Consider the following 19,080-nt stretch of genomic DNA (forward strand, 5'->3'; position numbering starts at 1 on the left):
AATACATTTTAATAATAATGTAAAACCTGAATTTGAAGTCACGTTGAAAGCTCCAAATCACAAACAGTGGTAATATGGTAGACAGAAACCCAAACAAGTTTTAAGTTGCTATAAAGCTAGCATCTGAAGCTGACAAAAATTTTATAGTCCTCCTCAATGTTATTTCTATTTTCCATAGCTTAAGTATACTAAACAAGGTTTTAAACACATTTCTTCCCTGTTGTTTACTAACTTCCTATGTTTTAATTTATATTTACACTATATCAGAGATATTAAGCAACTGTGGAAAATACCATTTAGTTTTTAAAAGCAACATAAAAATAGCATGCATATGTCAAGAGGATATTTATAATATCCAAGGCCTAAACCTTAACTTATTGAACTGGGCAGAAAACCAAGATATTGTGACTCATTTACAGCATGCCTCAATAATCTAATTTATAATACAGCTTAAAAATCTAAGAGGAATAAATAGGTACTATGCTTTATCTTTATTGAAACAGAATCCAAATTTTACCAAGCACTGAATCACAAACTCAAATACAGTACATGTATAATAAAACTTTTCCTAATAAGGAAGGCCTTCAGATTTAAGGTAATTATGAGTGTCTGCATCAAAATTAATGGTCCAGATTTACTAGGTGTTGAAATTTTGCCTTGGTTATATTTTTATTTTATCCATTTTCTATTTTACTGTTAAGTTATTGTTTTTATGCTATTCTAGTAAATTTTTAATTTGTGAACTAACAAAAGCTAAGAAACTATAATGACTGAGGTCAGTATCTGTGTAAAACAAGTGCAAAAACAGAAAGGACAACAATTTAGGAGGCAGACTGCTTGGTATTATTTTGGGTGCTTAGAGATAGCTTCTTTCACATAGTGAGGTGATGAACAAGACACTTCTGGATAACTGAAGTACTACTGATAAAACTAAAACAACTTCTTTTGATACAGCACAGTCTTATTTCTACAGATAAAAGATCAGAATTCAATAAGCTTATACGTTATGCAAGCAGGGAAGAAGTATACCGGAAAGAAAAAATGAACAGGTAACTCAGATCTTGGTTAATCCAATCTCCAAATTACTGAATAAGAAAAAAATCTTAGTTCTTATTTTTAAATTTTAGTTTAGATTTTAAAATATGAAGACAAAAAGCATATGAAGTTGAAAACTGTGACAAAATGAGCTACTGTGAAATCTTTCAGCTAATAAAAACTCAACTTGTTCATACCAAGAATCATGACAATGGGAAAACAGCTCTCAAACAAGGTATAAACAGGGAAATATACAAAAATGTACGGATTACAATGGCCAATTATAATCTAACACTTTTAGAAAGCATGTAGAAGGACAAGAAATAGATTTCTACCATCTTTGGATCACTTATAGTATCTCAGTTTAGTGACTCATTAGGAACTCATTAAAATAGCCAATGATGAAATTTTAAATCATTTCAAATACTAGAAATGCCTACTTGAAGAACCTACTATACCATTATAAATACTATATTAAAAAATTATCCTTACGGACTTCTAAATTTCAGTGCTTTTTAGTCTAAAAAATAAGTTTTCACTTTAGCTGAATTTCTATCACTTAGCCTGTTAATCACTGCCACTGGCCAAAGAGCCTACATTTTATTCAAAGCAATCACCTATGTTCTGATGGTCTCAAGTTCCCAGTCTCCCAAACTAGTTAATTTTTAAGATAAATGTTATTTAGTGGGAGATAAGGTAACGAAAATTGTATTCTTACTTACCTTCAAATGCTTTAAATTTCTAGGGCAGGAATCTAAGATTTTGATAAGGAACTAAATAAAAATCCATAGAAACCACTGCCTCTTTCCCTCAAACTTTAAAATAAAATAATTATATCTAGTCCAGTCCCTGTTTCTTCTTCCTAACAGGTGAGCTCCTAAGAGTCTTTATCTGTAAATTTAATCAAATGGAATTCAATTTGTTAATGTGGAAAGTTTACCTTGGTATTAAAAATGATTTCAACAATGTAACTGTTAAGATGATTAAAAACAAGTTGAGATTATGAGGATAAAGGGCTTAAGCATCCTGGACACTTTAGAAGCACATACTGAATATAAAATTTACAATTTAAAAACTATTCTGATTTATCTCTTTGAGATGTTACTTTATTTAATTCCCTTTATTCACAGAACTATGTAGAAAGGCTCCACCAAGGAAAAAAACATACAAGGGTTAAAATACAATCTATTTTGATGAGTCTACGTACAGGTGTAAAACTCTGATTATTTCAGGGTGATAGTAAATATACAGCAAATAATAAGATAAACACAACAATAAGTTCCTGCAAAATGGTATCATTATCAAATTTAGTTTTCTAATGAGGCGTAACTTTTTAATCCATAATTAACCAAATCAAGTCCCAGAACAGTTAAATTTGATTTAAAAAACACGTATAGCTTTAACCCCACATTTATGTAAATTCAAATCTCATTTAGAAATATATCTGCTAATGAGTTCCCAACATCCATTTTAAATTAAGTTTGGGTTACAGAAGTATACAAATGAACTGGTAGTGAGATACTAACATAAGTCACCCCAGAATTATATTTACTTACTTTCCACATATATTATGTATAAATAACTTTTATTTTAAAAAAAATAGTTGTAAAATATAGACTAAAATGGAAATAACGGCTAACATTTTGTAAGTTTCTTACTGGGAACACTCAGCCACACTAATAAAAATTTCTCAAACCAAAATCCAGTTTAAAACCAGTAGTGCAGGACACTAAAGAATATCAGCAGCTATTTCCACATCACAATAGTTTTCCTCTTAAGCCATGCTTTTACACTAAAAACTTTTTTGAAAGGTAAAACATAGAGAAGATGAGGGATTTTCTTACCAAGCAAATCTGGTAGAAAATATCTTTACTCAAATAAAGAATAGTTTCTTTTATAAAAATCAACTTAACACCATGTACTTAATGTTATAGCTCTTTAAAAAGCCTTTAACAGTATGATACTTAAGAATGAAATATCACTTTCTAATTTTCCAGTAGTAGTGGTTCAATAGGCCATTTGAACCAAAACACAGAGCTTGTATAAGCTTTTAATTGACCATTCTAAGTATTTAAAAAAATAAAAAATTACATCAGAGAAGTCTGTCAAACACCAAGAATCCAGAGTGGTTTTTTCCCCCCTTTTTTGGAGTATATAATATTAGTAGAGATTACAAATAAGAACAAAAGTAAAAGAACTATTATAAAAAGATAACAAATCTTATTTAAAATGTTATCACAAAGAGCAATACAAACAAAAATAATAAATAGTTGCTATGTCCCTGTCACGCTAAAGCAGCACAATAATATTGGTGTTTAATATTTATTTTACTACCCCAATATTTACGTGCTGCTAGAGCGGAACAAGTATGTCAGTCCATCCAAACAAAATGAGCATATGATCATGAAAATACAGTTTTGAATGAATTTCCTTAAATTTCTAGAGCAGCAAATAATGATTCGCATCTTGACTGTAGTATGTAAACCATGATGTGCTGCTACAGTACTTTAAGGCCTCAAAAATACAGGATTCATCCAATAGGGAAAAACCTCTTTACGCTTTTACTGAAAGAAAAAAAAGAGAGAACCTCTGATGTCTTAATAAACTTACCTGTAAGATTAAAAATCTATTATGATCCAAGTCAATTCCATGGCTTCGAAGAAGAATTCCAACATCCTTAAATGTAGTCTTTTTCCCACTTACGTGATAAACAGAAGTATTATCTCTGTAGGCCGTTCTGGATACATAGAAGTTACTGTTAGGAATGACTTCATAATCATCCCCTTCCTGTTTTGAGGAAAAACAAAACCAGAAAACAATTGCTGGTATTAAGTCATAAGTTGCTTCAAATTTCACTCAATTCATATTGAAACCAATTCTATGGATTAAGAACTTTAACTGGATATGCACAAAAGCTAACAATAGTTCTTAGAATTAATTATCTTAGCAAAGAATAGAAATAATTTTCTATTTCTAAGGAGTTCTTGGACTCCTTCCTCACAGATCACAAAAACCAAAAAGTCAAACCAACTATATCTTCAAGCCTAGAAACATACTTAACTGAGAAAAGAACTGAAGGGAAACAAGAATCCCACTGTATCCAAAACAAACTCACCCCAAATATTAAACCACCTTGATAGATTACATTAGTTCATTAAAAAAAGCTGCAAGGGATGATTCAAGGAAAAAGGGAGGGGATGGTAGTACGGTGATATAGATTAATTTTTTGGGGGTGGTGGTGGTGGTGAAAAATAAGCTATCAATTAAAGGTAAAAAGAACTGCAAAGAACTGACAACTACATTCCCCTATTTTTTAATCAAACAAAAAGAAATGAAGGGCAAATCTGCTTTAACATTAAAACTTGCTTTCCTTTAAAAACTAGGTCATTTTGAAACCATGACTTTTAAACTTCACACAAATCAAGTGTAATTAATAAGCTACAAAATCAAATCTGATTTACTGGCTATCTACTTTCCAACCCAAACTGTATAACAGAAAAGCACTAAGAAACAAAATTAAAATATATACCACCATGTAGATTTATTTAAAGCTCGTTACATTAAAATTAAAAACAAGACCTAGAGGCCAAATCACATCCTCATTTTGTTATGTAATTAGTTTTCTACATTTTTAGGTTCCAGCCAGTTTTGAACTACGAATTCCCAAAGCTGATTATTAAACAGAAGAGAAAAAACCCCAGTACCAACAGAGCCATGTAAATAACCCAAATAGGCATTTTATGTATAACTGTCTCCTTTTAGAGGGAAAAAAAAAGTTAGCTTATCCTTCTGCTGTTTTAAAAGGGTAGTAGATTCCTACTAACTTTAACGTGAATTGAAATAACAGAGATGGTAAAATTAGTCAACTTACATTTTCAAGTTTAGGTAACTTATCTGAAAGCAAGGAAAACATAACTTTAAAACTGGTACTCAAGATACTAGAACTGCTCAAAAAGGTACTATTATGAGCTACTTATAATTCATTTCCGTGACTAAAAATATTAATATTTTAACAGCCACCATCACACCTCAAAAAGAAAATACGATCATGGAGGCAATGAAATCAATACTGGTTCTGCTTTAACCATATACTAATTTTTACAAGCTAATTTAAGCCCAAATTAATAAAATGTGTAATGTACTGAAATCCTGTCTTCCTTACTTGAAGATGCAAATAACTAAACAAAATCCCTTACCTTATCAATTATCTTTTGGAAATGAACAGCTACAGTGCAACTCTGAATATCCTTATGTTCATCAGAATTGTGTATTAGAACTGAGAGTTTTTTAGATCTTATTTTCTGTGCTCGATAGCCAAACACAAAAAGCATAGAATCAATAACATTGGATTTGCCACTGCCATTTGGCCCAATAATACAGGAAAATCGCTGCATAAAAAGAACAGGAAAAAAAAAAAAGTTAAAAAGGTTATACTACTGATTTTAATTTAAAATAATTTAACTTGCAGCAAAACTACAAGTATTCAAAAAGCTTTTGCTGCTAGAAGATAGTTTTCACGGATCATGTCTTGTATGTTACAAGTTTCAATACTTTAAATGAGATCATATTCTAATTTTGACTCAGACTTTTTACAAAATTCATTCTTACAGTTAAAAAGAAAATATTCTTTTCAAACATAAAACCCACAAATTCTATTCAGTGAGGAAAACTTTATAAAGAAAGGTACCAAAAGACAATCAGATAAACAAAAGCTAATTTTAGTAGTTAAAACCATAGAAACCACACCATGTATGTATCAATCAGAATATACAATAACTACAAAACTGAAACAGTTTGTAATAAAGATGCATTACCTTACAACAGCTATTTAAAAATTGTCAAATACCTTATGGAAAGGTCCCAGAATTTTTTCCCCAGCGTAAGATTTGAAGTTCTGGTTTACAATATGAGTAATCATAAGACGAGGAGCTCCAGGTTCATTGGTCATTGCAGGAGGTGGGGGAGGAGGGATGCTATTCAAAATCTCTTCTAAACTTCTACTATCAATTTCCTCACTTGGAGTTTCTAAGTCAGTCAAAGGAAAGGAAAAAAAGGGGGAGAGAGGAAGCCTGCATCAGTGCAATTTGTAGCCTGCTAATCTATGAAGACGTCATTTATGAAACCTAGGAATCTCTATTTTTCACTCAAATACAGTATTATCATACATTCACAAAGGATGACAGTCTTTAGGCTTTGTCTTATGACAAAGGAAAATTTTGAAGGAGATGCCATCAGTCACAAAATTCTATAGAAATATACCTTTTAGGAGTCAATACACTACATCGTAACGCAAATCTGGAAAATCCACAATCACTTGAGTCCCTGCCTGAACAGGTGGTCAAATCCTACGGCTCTAGATCCAACTTTCAGTATCTGTTAAGCATCTGAAACCCTAACTTTGGACACTGGCGAGCTCCCGTGACAGTTACAGGGGTTTCGTGTCACTCAATTCCTGGACTCAACAAAACCTACGGCGCGTGCGGGCGTAGGCGCAAATTACCTTCTCTTTGCAATTTAAGATCACCGAGGTGAAGTTGTACGATCAAGCAACTTTTTATCATATTAACAAATAGTCACGCTGACACTGAAAAAAGTCCACTCTGGCTGACCGTGTCGATTTCCGCGGAAATATAAGACAAGGAACAGAAGTTCAGAATTTTAGCTATTTACTAGCCCCCATTCCTCCAGCACCGTTAACCGAAATTTCACTGTCGAATCTGTGAAAATCGCCTTCTTGACCTTCGGATGTCAACCCCGCAGCCCTTCTCGTCCGCGCCCTGGAATACCAACCGTCCACGCGCTTGCCCTCGGCGTCGCGAAGGGCTACTCACCTGCGGTGGCCAGCGCCTGGCTCCTCGCGCGGCCGGGCGGCGGATCGGGCTCCGTGTCGCTGCAGGTGCTGTCCGGGGACCGCGGCGGCCCTTCCTCTCTGCGATGGGCAGTGGAGGGCTGGGTGCCTTTACGGGGCATGGTCGCTGGAGCCGAGGGAAAGCCGGGTGCAAGTCAGCCCGCGGGCCGGCGGCCGTGCCGTCAAGTTCCCTGTCGGCCCGCCACCCGTCCCACTCAGGGAAAACTTCATCCACCCGTTTTCTAGGGCTCCGTTTAAAAACCCCGCGCAATGCCAGCGAGTCCTCGGGAAAGAAGGCACAAAAAACTCAAGTGCTAGGAAGGCGGGATTCGCCCTCTCAAGTTCTAAGCAAGTTCCTAGACGTGCTTGCGGAGCGAGCAAAGAGAGCAACTGCTCAGGATCTTTTTATTTTTTTAATGTCCCCCTCCTCTACCCACAGTGTAAATGTGTAAGAATACCGTAACGTCATTTCTAAACGAAGTTACATCCCGCACGCCGACATTTACGGACATTCCCACGCTCTCGGGGCTGGGGATCAGAGCGCAGATTCTTGTCTCTGAGTCCGTACTAGCTTTAGGTTTGAGGGGTTCTCAACTCTTCGCAGAGCAGTCGGGAACCAAGTGGCGGTTCGCCGCCCACCTTCCTCTCCCCGCCATTTAGCCCTTGGCGCGGCTGACGGCCGGGGGGCTTTGAGGTCTCCGTTTACACGGCGGCCGGGGCCCGGCGGCTGCGGCCGACCGCTCGCGACTATCAAATCGGAAGCCGGCAGCTCCAACTCCGCTTCCATCACCTTGGGGTGGCAGGGGTTTGTCCCTGAGGTCCGCGGCGAATCCCGCTGGACAATAAACTACGAAAGGCCACCAGTAAGGGCTCAGACCTAGTGATCAGTCCCTCGGGAGAAGAGAAACGGGCAGAGGGCCGGGACAGGGGGCGACGCCGTAGCCGACCAAGATTTCTGAGAAAAGGTCCGCGAGGGCTGAGAGGGCCCCAGCCCCAGTGCCACAATCGACGCTTCAGTAGCTCAGAGAAGTGGCGCCCGGGAGAAGCGCGCGGGAGCTTCGACCGCCGGGGAGCGACTGAGGGGGGAGGGGTGACAGCGAGCGAAATCTCCCCGCGGCAGCCTCAGCCTAGACTTCGGCTGCTCCAGCTCAAGGCCTCTTTCCAGGCGCCTGCGGACGGGGCAGGAAGTGAGAGTGTGACAACCGATCAGGAAAAGAAGTACTTTACCTGCGGGATAGTCCACTCAGACCAAGGCTGGAAACGGTTGTATAGGCCCCCCCGGTTCCTACCGGTGTTTCGGCTCCGGGTCCTTCACTCGAAAATGGCGCCTAAAATACAAACTCGAACGGAAATTCGTTACAAACGCGCGCAATGCTTTCTGGGAACCACTAATTTGAAAAAAATGCGGCGATTATCGCCATCTTCTGATACCTTACGCGCATGCGCGAACTCCTGGCGGGACCCAAGCTGCAGGGAACGTTTTCTACTAAGTGAAAAAAAGCGAAACAATGTTTTCCGTGGCCCTACGGCAATAGCACTCTTATAAATTTTTTTTAAAAAAAAAACCTTGCGAATCTTGAGAAAGATAAAGTGGAATTCACCCTTCAGTTTAAGTCAAGGACCAGTCGTCCAATAACGTCCCTTTAGAAGAGGGCGGGCCCACTGAGGGGCGGGGCCTCAGGCCCGCTCGGGTGACGCGCTGAGGGGAAGTATCGCGCGAAGAGGGAGTGAGCTTAGCTCTTAGAAGTCGCTATGGTGACAGGGCTGTCCTGCTTCTTGGTAACTGGTCTCAGTTCTGTGAGAAAGATCGACCCCGTTTTCCTGGAACTTAAGGTAAATCTGTTTACTTCCAAGCGAGAGTTGAGGAAAGGATTTGGAAGTTGTGGCCTTTACTGGATTCACCTTCCCTACTTTGATTGTGTGTGTGGCGTGGAGCATCGGTTATTGCCCGTCTCACTGGGCGCTCTGGACTTAGCTTTTGGGATGCGAAGGAGGAAGCCCTGAATTTGGAGGGAGCAGAGGAGCAACACGGAGGAGAGAAGATCTGGATTGGTGAATGATCGTGTAGTGAATAGCAAATAATGATTTCGAGTTATTGGTGTTAGGTCATTAATGTCACTAGTGAAAAGGGGTTTTGAGTTTTTAAAATCATTCGACTGAAAGACTCTAATGGAAGAAACGATTTGCTGGTGTCGTCTGGTTATGGGGAAATTATTGATCTGCAGATATTTCTTAAGTAGCTTCTGTATACACTGCACTCTCGGGCATAATCAGGATTATGGAGCAAGTATTCCTGCTCCCAGATAATTTAGTTTTGTTAATGGGTTTTTAACTAGGAGTTTGTGGATCTGGTAGTAGGTGATTGGGGTTCAGAGTTCATACCACTTCTCCACTACTCTAGCCCCCGCCTGCCCCCGGAATTGAGTACAAAATTCTGTGTGCTTGTGAATTTTTCTGGGGAGTTAGTTTTTCCAGAACTTTGATCAGATTATTAAACTTGGTCCTATCCCATCGCACTGTTAACCGTTAATTGATCTGAATAAGTCCAACAAATATTTATTCAGAGACTCTTAAGTACTTGACTGATAACTGGGAGCCTCTTTTATTTCCCCTTTTAACTTTTGCATACTTAGGACTTGGCATGCTGAGGCCCCAATAAATCTTTATTGAGTGAATTTACATTGTCATTCTAAGTAAGAAAGTATGATTCTTGCCCTGAGGAGCATCATGTTAAGGTTCAGTGATTCTCAAGAGTTGAAGGTGTGGAAGACACTCCCCTTAAGTGTAAGAATTCAGTGAGGTTGAGAGACTAAGGTGATTTGAATAAACACTGACTCAGTATTGTAATACACTTTTGTTTATTTGTAGTTGAAAAAAATTATTTTCATAAGACAAACTACAGACAATAAAGCTCAATGAAAAATTTGGTTGGTAGGTGTACCAGAACATGTACATCAGTTCTGTTTGAAATCATCTGGAATCTTTTGGATTTTTAAGTCTGTAAAACACTACTAAACCCAAGTTGGAGAGATATTAACCCTGAAAAATATCGAAGACTAGACCAAATTGAGTAATGTATATGGGAAACAGAGCACCATGTAGGAGAAAGATGTAACAGATAACAGAATCCCAAGTCTCATCGTTTTTTTAAAGCTACCTACTTAGACAATGTACTCAGTTTGTCAAACTCTGTTTATTATGAAACCAGCGTATAATACCTACTGCATAGGATCGTTTATGATTGTTCATCTAACATACACACTGCATGCATTTGATATTGCTGTGTTTATGACATTGACCTTGTTAGGGTATGTGCTAAGGTTGAATAATGGGGTGTCAAGTTAGAAGAAGGTTAGTTTATGAAGAGTCTTGAAAACCAGGTCAAGGATGTTAGATTGATAAATCTTCAAAATATTAGAAAAATTTTGAGCTATGGAGTGACTTGGTTAAAAAAAAAGTTAGCACTTATGTGGGATGTATGAAAAGAGAAAGAGACTGAGATCAAGCATGGCTTAGATCGTTACTGTCCACTTCTGTATGTAGGAGGTGAGAGGTGCCTATGCAGTAGAATGGTAAAAATCTGGACACATTTAACAGTTAATAGTCTGAGCTCTTAAAGTTAGATAGTATTCTTTGTGAATCTCTGGATTAGTGATGAGGGGATAAGAAAGATAAGTCACAAATAAATCTTAGTTTTACTACCTTTCATGGTTGTTGTAAATAATGTTTGGTCTTAGTGACTGATAAGAAATGTAATTTCAGAAAATCAATAAAGTGACCAATAGCTCTAGATTTAGTTGAGCCTAACCATACAGCTATAATGGAGACAAATCTAGAGTGAAAGTCGGATACTCAGAATAAGTGAAGAAGTGACCTGAGAAGAGATTAGGGTCACAAGAAGTAGGCTTCCTCCCTCTTGATTGATCCTTGCTAGTACTTTGCATAAAAAGAAGCTGGTTCTGTTGGGATGGGCTCAAGTTAAAACCACCTTGGAAAGTATAACCAAGTCTCATCTTTCTGGTCCAAAATCATCTACTAACAGCCATTATCTATAATTTCAGGCAGTTCGAGAGGAGAACCCTACTTTTTGTATTTTAAAAAGTTGTACCCCATGGGAAGAAATAAGAAAAGTTCAAGGGGAAAAATTGGAAAAGAATTAAAATTAACATCTGCAGTTCTTTAAGTGCATAGTTAAATTTTGTCATCATTATAATAATATGTGACAGAAGACCAAATCCAAATTGTCTTGAGGAAAAAAAATAGCTTCCGTAAGCAAGAAGTTAGGTGAGTATAACTGGATTCAGTATTCAAAGAAAGAACTAGGAGTGTGTTTCTTTGCTCTGCGTTATGTTCCCTTGTCTTGGCATTATTCTCAGACCTCACGTAGTGGCCTCTGATACCACCATGCTCTCCCCTTGCCGTATGGTAAGATAGTTATAGTAACTCTTGCCTTGAATCTAAACTTGAAAACCTGGAAAGTTAAGGAGAGTCTTTCTTCCCTGTCTTTTAGTTGAATAAAAGTTTCCTTCGGAAAGCTCTAATTGACTTAAGCCTAGGTCTCATGCTGACTCCATTGAAGCGATATGGGCTAAGAGGGAGTAAGTGGTATTCCAAGAAGAAATTCTTTGTAGCTCAGAACAGAGTGAATATATGAGGGGTAATGAAACACCAGTTTTCTCTACAAATAGCAAATAGTTAAGTTCTTCCGATGTTTCAGGCAATCTACTGGACATTTGTAAGATGTTTTTTTTTTTTCCCCCCAATCTCATGTCTACTCTATCTCATTTAACATCGTAACCAACCTGTGAGGTAGGTATTATTAGCCGCATTTTATATATAGAAGAAAACAGTACAGTGTTTGGAAGATCACGGAGTGAAGGTTTCAGTCAGAAGTGTGGCAAATGCAGTAGAAATGGCTAAGAGAATGAGAATGGTGGATCTTATAAAAAAACATTTATTAGTTTTTTTTAATGCAGAAAAGCTTAAAGAAAAAAGCAAAACTATGCCATGAACATATCATTCAAATATTCCTATGTTAAAACTATAAATGTATGGATAAAATATTATGAACATGATGACTTCAAACAGTATAGAATAGTATGAAATGAGGATTAAAAGCTTCCCTTTTCATACCAGTGTCTCTACCCTTACAAAGCCTCCATTAAGTGTCTTGCACGTCTTTTGAGAAAAACATTTTAGTATGCATTAACAAGTATATATCTCTTCCCCTCCTATTATTTTTTATCTCAAAAGAGATTGAGTTACATAATACTGCTGTATACTTTGTTTTTGTCATTTAAGATATTATAGACATCTTTCTGTATCGATACATATAGATTCATCTCATTTTTTAAATAGCTGTACAGCATTCTAGTTTGTCAGTTGAATGTGATTTTTTTCTCTGCTAGTTGAATTAAAAGGATGAATTAAAGATGACTACTTATTTTTAATTTTGTGAATCACATGGTTTATTGGCTCAAAGTTATTAGGCCATCCTGGATTATAAATATAACCAATATGAATAAGATTAAAGTATAGCTAGCTCTACTTCGAGCTAGAATTGCAAGGAAATATGAATACTACTCCTTATACATACCTGGGAAGCCCCAGTACATATACTTCAAATACGTACAGGAGTTGGAATAGGGTGGAGGTTGGAGGTCTTTAGTAATTGAACGATACTGCCAACCCTGTTTCCATTGTTTATTAGGTGTTTGAATCTGTCCCTGGAAATGGTGCATCTTCCTCTGCCTTCCCTGTTACATGAGAGATCCCAGCTCTAGTCTACAAGTGGTTCTATGATGGAACCAGTCGAGTAAAGATCTGCTTCTCTCTCACTCCTGTCTTTACTGGAAAAGAGACTTAGGAGTCTAATCAGAGGTATCAATTTAGAAAACTATTGATAAGAATAATACTTTTAAAAACAGAGCCTTGGGTAATTGTCAGCAAACCATTAATTTCAACTGTTAGTATCAATGCCCATGGGTTAGCCAATGTGCAGATGACCCAAACAGAACCTGTTGGAAACAAACTTGTGATCTAATGCTTGCATTTGTTATCTGTCCTTCATATTCTTATTCACTTCTGAGGCTCTCTGCTGTGTTTTATCTATATGTCTATTCTTGTTGACAAGTCATGCCTTCCCTCTTCCCTCCTAAAATTTCTCTCATTTTCTTAGTGCTTTTACCTTTTAGTTTTTGTTCTTAAATCTAATTTTCTTTCTTTCTTCTTTTTTTTTTGTAAACCCTTACCTTTTTAAAGTGTACCATTCAGTGGCATTACATACATTCATATTGTTGCACTACTTTCACCGCCATCCATCCACAGAACTTTCTTCCTCTTGCAGAACCGAATCTCTGTCCTCATTCCTCCCCCTGCCAGGTAATCACCATTCTACTTTTTGTATCTCTGTATTTGACTACTTTAGGTATTTCATATAAGGGGAATTACATAGTATCTGCCCTTTTGTGACTGCTTTCATTTAGCATAATATGAAGTTTAATTCTTAACATTAATTCTTAATTCTATTTTCTTAATTCTACTCCACATTAAAAACACATGTATCTGGAATATAAGTGTATAATCTCTGATAAATATTTAAATTTCTGGTTTTTGATAGTACTATATAGAATTCTGTAATAAGCTTGTACAGTTTGTATATGTCTCTTGGTATACATTTACATGTACTGATATATGACAAATTCCTATGACTAGGAATTCTTCCCAGGGTAAATTCCTTATATATACCTACTTCAAATCAGTATCTTCTAACTCAAAATATGGCATAGATGTGTTAGATTGGCAAAACCTAGGTAATTTGCCTGTGTCCTAGCTATAAGGAGGGCTACAGAGGAAATAATTTTTTATTTGTAAGGTAGGAGGTTCCCCAGAGCTGGAGAAGGAAATCAAAAGTGTTGAGAGGTGGGGCAAAAAAAGAATCAATAACCATTATTACCAATTTCCTGCTCTTCACTAATGTATGTGACTGTGTTTCTCTATGCCAGTGCTGAGTTCTGGGTGTTTTGTATTTGGTCACTTTGACAACAGGAAATGGTATCTAGTGTTTTTCATTTTCATTTCTTTAATTAAAATTAAGGCTGTGCCTTATTTCATGTTTTTGATTGCCCACTGACCATCCTTATTTATGTTTTTGTGAACTGTCAGTCTACAAATGAAGTACTCCATTATCAGTGTCCTTGATCAGAAGGCTTCTTGGGACCATGCTGTCTTAGTTATCTTCTGTTTCTGTTGTATTGCCATTTGATCCCTGTCCACTGGTTCCTTCTCCTTTGCCCCGAAACATAGAGGCTAGTGTGACAGGAGCAGTTTGAGTGAAAAGAGAGGAAACAGGAGATGAGGTCAGAGACATGATGTGTCTATTAGGACTCTCTAGAGAAAGAAGAGTTAATGTTGAAGCCTGTAGTCTTAGAGCTGGAAACTCAGGCAGAGTTACATGTGCTCCTAGCAAGACTTCCCTTTTCTCTCTTATGGAACTTTTCCTCAGCACCACAAATCTCCTAAGAAAACCATTCCAGGAAGAAGACAATTTAAACTGATTATCCGCCTTCCTTTATTTGACCATGGGGACTATTCCATCATTCATTACATCCCTGTTCACCTCAGTTTCCACATTCAAGACTATTAATCCCCTGCATTAGTTCACTATTAAGTTTAACTACTGATGACACTAACTTAAACATGATAAAACTTTATTTTCTATCACTTAAAGGTTAGATAGGACTGGTAGGACTCTCTATAAGGTCAAGAATCTTGGTTCCTTCTGTTTTGTTGCTGCATTATGTATGTCTTGATGCGTGGCAGGGAGCATGTTACTATTTTCCAAGTTTTAATTTGCCAATTATGTTGATTTATATTGCTTTTATAAGAGGTAATTCATTTATTTTTCATATTGTCACTGTGGGTAACCATTACTGTTGGATAGTGTTATCTATTGCCCCCACCACAAGATATAAATCCCAGATTGGGCCATGAGGTTGATGATTTTGTAATATCCCCATTGGATTTAAGAATTGTTGATGTCCTATGTGGTTCCACCCAGTTTTTAGGGCAGTTAAGAAACATAATCTTTATTTTGGATGGCTAAGAATGCAGCAAAAATTTAGATTCTTCTACCACAGAGGCAGGGAAGAATGAAGAAGGACAGCTGGCTCTTTATTTCCATTTCCCACCATCTGTCCTAGACTTAGCTCTTCCCCATCTAAACCCTACCACTCTACCTTTTGGAACTCACAGTATGTCACTGACCAAATCTATGTTCTCAGTGTTTTGGAGTAAACATTATAGTTTTGTCTTTTAACTTCTTAGTCTAATTTAAATCTGGTTGTTTCCTAAGAAAACTACTTTCCTCTTGGCTGTTTCAAACGGAGGCAGTTTTGCATTTCAAACCTCCATGTGTCAAAGGACCTTTTCTTCTCATTAGGGTTCTGCACAATTGATTGTGTTTCTCTTTCCTCTTGTCCCTTTGAGACAAGTCTTACGAGATCAAACCATTCTCTTCTTTGCCTTTTTGCAGTCATCTACAGATCTCTTTGGTGTTTTTTCTTCGTTCAGTGAATAGTATTTTAGCATCTGGGTACTGTGTCTATCTCCACCACTATTCTTGTCATTATTCTCAGTGATTTAATATTCCCAAATCAATCCTTTGTTTCTCTGTCCTCTCAGTTTCTTGACCTTGGCCACCCACTTTGACAGTCTTTACCTACCTCATCATTAACAATATCTATACTTTCCCAAAATCTGTTTTTAAGTATCTCATTGTCTATCTGTCTCCACTTGTTTTTCTCTAGCTTACTTCCTCTAGAATCTTAATGCTGACAGTTCTTCAGACTTCAGTAGGACTTCTAGGTTGTTGAAGCTACCATCTGTTCAAGTTCTGCTGGGTAGTCCCATCCCATGGCTTTGAATATAACCTTTGTGCTGATAACCCTCAAACTGAGGTCTCAATGATATCTCCAGCTCTGCCCTATCCGTTAACTCCAGACAAATATACAAATATTTGTATATTTGTATATCTACTTTCTCCTTGGATTCGTCATTCAGATATCTAAAGTCACCTTAAAGTTAGCCAACCCAAAACAGAAATTTTATATCCCTTCCAACCTGTTCCTCCATTCAGTTCAGTTCAGTTGCTCAGTCGTGTCTGACTTTTTGGGACTCCATGAACTGCAGCATGCCAGGCCTCCCTGTCCATCAGCAACTCCTAGGGTCTACCCAAACTTATGTCCATTGAGTCAGTGATGCCATCTAACCATCTCATCCTCTGTCGTCCCCTTCTCCTCCTGCCTTCAATCTTTCCCAACATCAGGGTCTTTTCAAATGAGTCAGCTTTTCGCATCAGGTGGCCAAAATATTAGAGTTTCAGCTTCAATATCAGTCCTTCCAATGAACACCCAGGACTGATTTCCTTTAGGATGGATTGGTTGGATCTCCTTGCAGTTCAAGGGACTCTCAAGAGTCTTCTCCAACACCACAGTTCAAAAGCATCAATTCTTCGGTGCTCAGCTTTCTTTATAGTCCAACTCTCACATCCATATATGACCACTGGAAAACCATAGCCTTGACTAGACGAACCTTTGTTGGCAAAGTAATGTCTCTGTTTTTTAATATGCTGCCTAGGTTAGTTGTAACTTTCCATTAGTCTTTTTCATTTCAGGAAATGGCAGCTCCATTGTGCCTGTTGAAACTTGAGTCATTTTGGTTTCTCTTTCTCTTAAACCAAATTCATCAACGAATCCTGTATAATTTTATTTTAAAATATATTCAGAATATGACTCATTCATATCATTTGTATCCCTACTGCCTTCCTCATCAATCCACTTTTGTTCTCTCCTGGGTTGTTGAAATCCTAACTGGCCTCTTTGCTTCCAGTCTTGCTCATTTTTGCTTTTTTTTTCTTGTTATACCATCTGTAGTGTTCTCCATAGTGATATTTTAAAACTGTATGTCAGATAACATCATTCCACTGGCTTCTCTGTTTATTCAGAAGAAAAAAGAGAAACTTTTATTGTGGTTTTCCAACCTTTATGTGATCTGTGTCCCTCCCTCTTCTTCCCCAGTTTCCTGCCATCCTCTTCACTCCCTCTGTATTGGCCATACTGGCCTTATGATCTGACTTAGCTTTAACAGCATTACTAGCTACTGTGTTTAGCAGAGTTTGAAGGATAAATGTAGGATCAGGAAAATTAGTTTTGGAGCTATGACAGTACTTGAGGATGATGGTGGCTTTAGACTTATGTTAGAGATACTGAGAAGTGGCCAGATTTGGAGTATGTTTTGGTAGTTTGGTGATCAGGATTTCCTGGGGACAGTTTTTCCTCTTAAGCCCCATGAATGTTGACTCATGCTAGATCAAAGGCAATTATAAATGATTTTTAGTAGCAGAAGCTACTACTTTTAGATAGTTGCTCCTGTCTGCTTCCTGTATAAAGTTGCAAAATAGATTATTTCATACTCTAGAAATTTTCTGTTATTTCCCCTCCCATGCCACTTACCACTGGCTAGTCAGATCCTTGGTCATCAATCCCTTTGGGCAGCTAAAAACACCCTAGTGCACCCCTCAGACAGCTTTGCACTTCCCTGAATTGACTGTGCTCTAATTTGTTGTTGTTGTTCAGTTACTAAGTTGTGTCCTACTCTTGCGGCTCCCATGGACTGCAGCATACCTGGCTTCCCTGTCCACTATCTCCCTGAGTTTACTCAAATTCATGTCTATTGAGTCAGTGATGCTATCTTACCGTCTCATCCTCTGCTGCCTGCTTCTTCTTTTGCCTTTAGTCTTTCTCAGCGTCAGAGTCTTTCCCGATGAGATCAGCTCTTCACATCAGGTGGCCAAAGTATTGGAGCTTCAGGTGAATATTCAGGGTTGATTTCCTTTAGGATTGACTGGTTTGATCTCCTTGCAGTCCAAGGGACTCTCAAGAGTCTTCTCCAACACCACAGTTCAAAAGCATCAATTCTTTGTCACTCAGCATTCTTTATGGTCCAACTCTCACATTCATACATGACTACAGGAAAAACCATAGCTATTCACTTATTCCTCTATTCGTTCTCACACCAGAATGCACATATGCTTCATGCACATGATCTCCGCTCAATAGGATGTACAAAGAAGTGTTTTCTGAGCAAAAGAGAATCTTCCCAGTGTTAGGATGCTACCCTCCTCTCTCTCTGATTCCTTGGCACTATATTTCTGAACAGTTGCAAATTACTTTCTCATGAAAAACATACTGTCTTTACTGTCTATATGGGGTGATGATTTCTTTTGGTAAGGAATGATTCCTAATTATTATGGATTTCAGCAGTTGGAGATATTTTGATGTAGTATACACCATGCCTTTGCTAAAGATCTTTAAAGTTTCTGGTTAAAATTGTATATTTACACACATGAATTCTTGTCTATTATGTTGTTTCTCATTTCCAAAAGCAACAGTTTATCTGCCTTTATTCTTTTAAAATCCTTATAAGCTGGGTGAGTTTGAAACAGCAGCATGTTTTTACTTTTTTCCCCCTCTAGTTAAAGGAGGTCTGATAGAAGGGAGGTAGTAGTTTCAAGAAAGGTGCTAAAACTCCTAAGGACCAAAAGTGAGCCTTAGAAGTGTGACTAGGAGAGATTATTTTCTTGATCTGGCTGCTATATGCAGGTTATACTTCAGAAGTTATACATAAATCTCCTTAAGTGAACTGGAGAAGGGAGAGAGAAGATTTCTGACCCTAACTGTTTAGTAACTGGATAAAAAACTTCAGATTTTTTTCTATGGTCTTAACAACTTTCTACTCATCCTCACAAATTTATGAGTAAGTAAAAAAGGTGCTTTGAGATATCGCTGTATTTCTGCTAAGCTAAGTCATGTCAGTAGTGTCTGACTCTGTGCGACCCCATAGACGACAGCCTACCAGGCTCCCCTGTCCCTGGAATTCTCCAGGCAAGAACACTGGAGTGGGTTGCCATTTCCTTCTCCAATGCATGAAAGTGAAAAGCGAAAGTAAATTTTCTCAGTTGTGTCTGACTCAGCAACTCCATGGACTGCAACCTACCAGGCTCCTGCGTCCATGGGATTTTCCAGGCAAGAGTACTGGAATGGGTTGCCATTGCCTTTTCCGTAGCTGTATTTAGCACCTTGCTAATCTAAAAGTCTTCTCACTTTGGGAGAATGAGAAGTTATCTAAGGCAGGACCAC

The 19,080-nt window shown here is 37.8% G+C and overlaps 2 protein-coding genes and 1 non-coding gene across 8 annotated transcripts in view; 1 reads left to right on the top strand and 2 right to left on the bottom strand.

Annotated features, from left to right (window-relative positions):
• The window catches only part of SMC4 (structural maintenance of chromosomes 4), a 31,971-nt gene extending 23,765 nt beyond the window's left edge, over positions 1 to 8,206 (bottom strand). Inside the window, exons 1-5 of one of the 2 annotated variants that reach the window (XM_027958873.2) lie at positions 8,111 to 8,206; positions 6,867 to 7,010; positions 5,882 to 6,060; positions 5,232 to 5,423; positions 3,646 to 3,822 (exon numbers count right to left, since the gene is read on the bottom strand). In XM_027958873.2, the coding sequence (XP_027814674.1) occupies positions 3,646 to 3,822; positions 5,232 to 5,423; positions 5,882 to 6,060; positions 6,867 to 7,005 (687 nt within the window). In that variant the 5' untranslated portion in view covers positions 7,006 to 7,010; positions 8,111 to 8,206. Of the gene's footprint in view, positions 1 to 3,645; positions 3,823 to 5,231; positions 5,424 to 5,881; positions 6,061 to 6,866; positions 7,167 to 8,110 lie in introns of both variants that reach the window. The other variant, XM_042234980.1, reaches the window with a different exon arrangement.
• Positions 3,314 to 3,406, bottom strand: MIR16B (microRNA mir-16b). Its single transcript, NR_107949.1, has one exon. It is a non-coding gene; the product is annotated as a microRNA mir-16b (primary transcript).
• Positions 8,207 to 8,625: 419 nt separating the features above from the next.
• IFT80 (intraflagellar transport 80) overlaps positions 8,626 to 19,080 on the top strand; it is a 130,662-nt gene continuing 120,207 nt past the window's right edge. For 2 of the 5 annotated variants that reach the window (XM_060405273.1, XM_060405280.1), the window contains exon 1: positions 8,626 to 8,716. The gene's annotated coding sequence lies outside the window, so the exon portion shown is untranslated. Of the gene's footprint in view, positions 8,936 to 10,944; positions 11,168 to 12,640; positions 12,764 to 19,080 lie in introns of those variants that run through there. The other 3 variants (XM_060405278.1, XM_060405276.1, XM_060405279.1) reach the window with 3 other exon arrangements.

The sequence above is a fragment of the Ovis aries genome, chromosome 1 (genome assembly GCF_016772045.2).
Source record: "Ovis aries strain OAR_USU_Benz2616 breed Rambouillet chromosome 1, ARS-UI_Ramb_v3.0, whole genome shotgun sequence".
Taxonomy (NCBI): domain Eukaryota; kingdom Metazoa; phylum Chordata; class Mammalia; order Artiodactyla; family Bovidae; genus Ovis; species Ovis aries.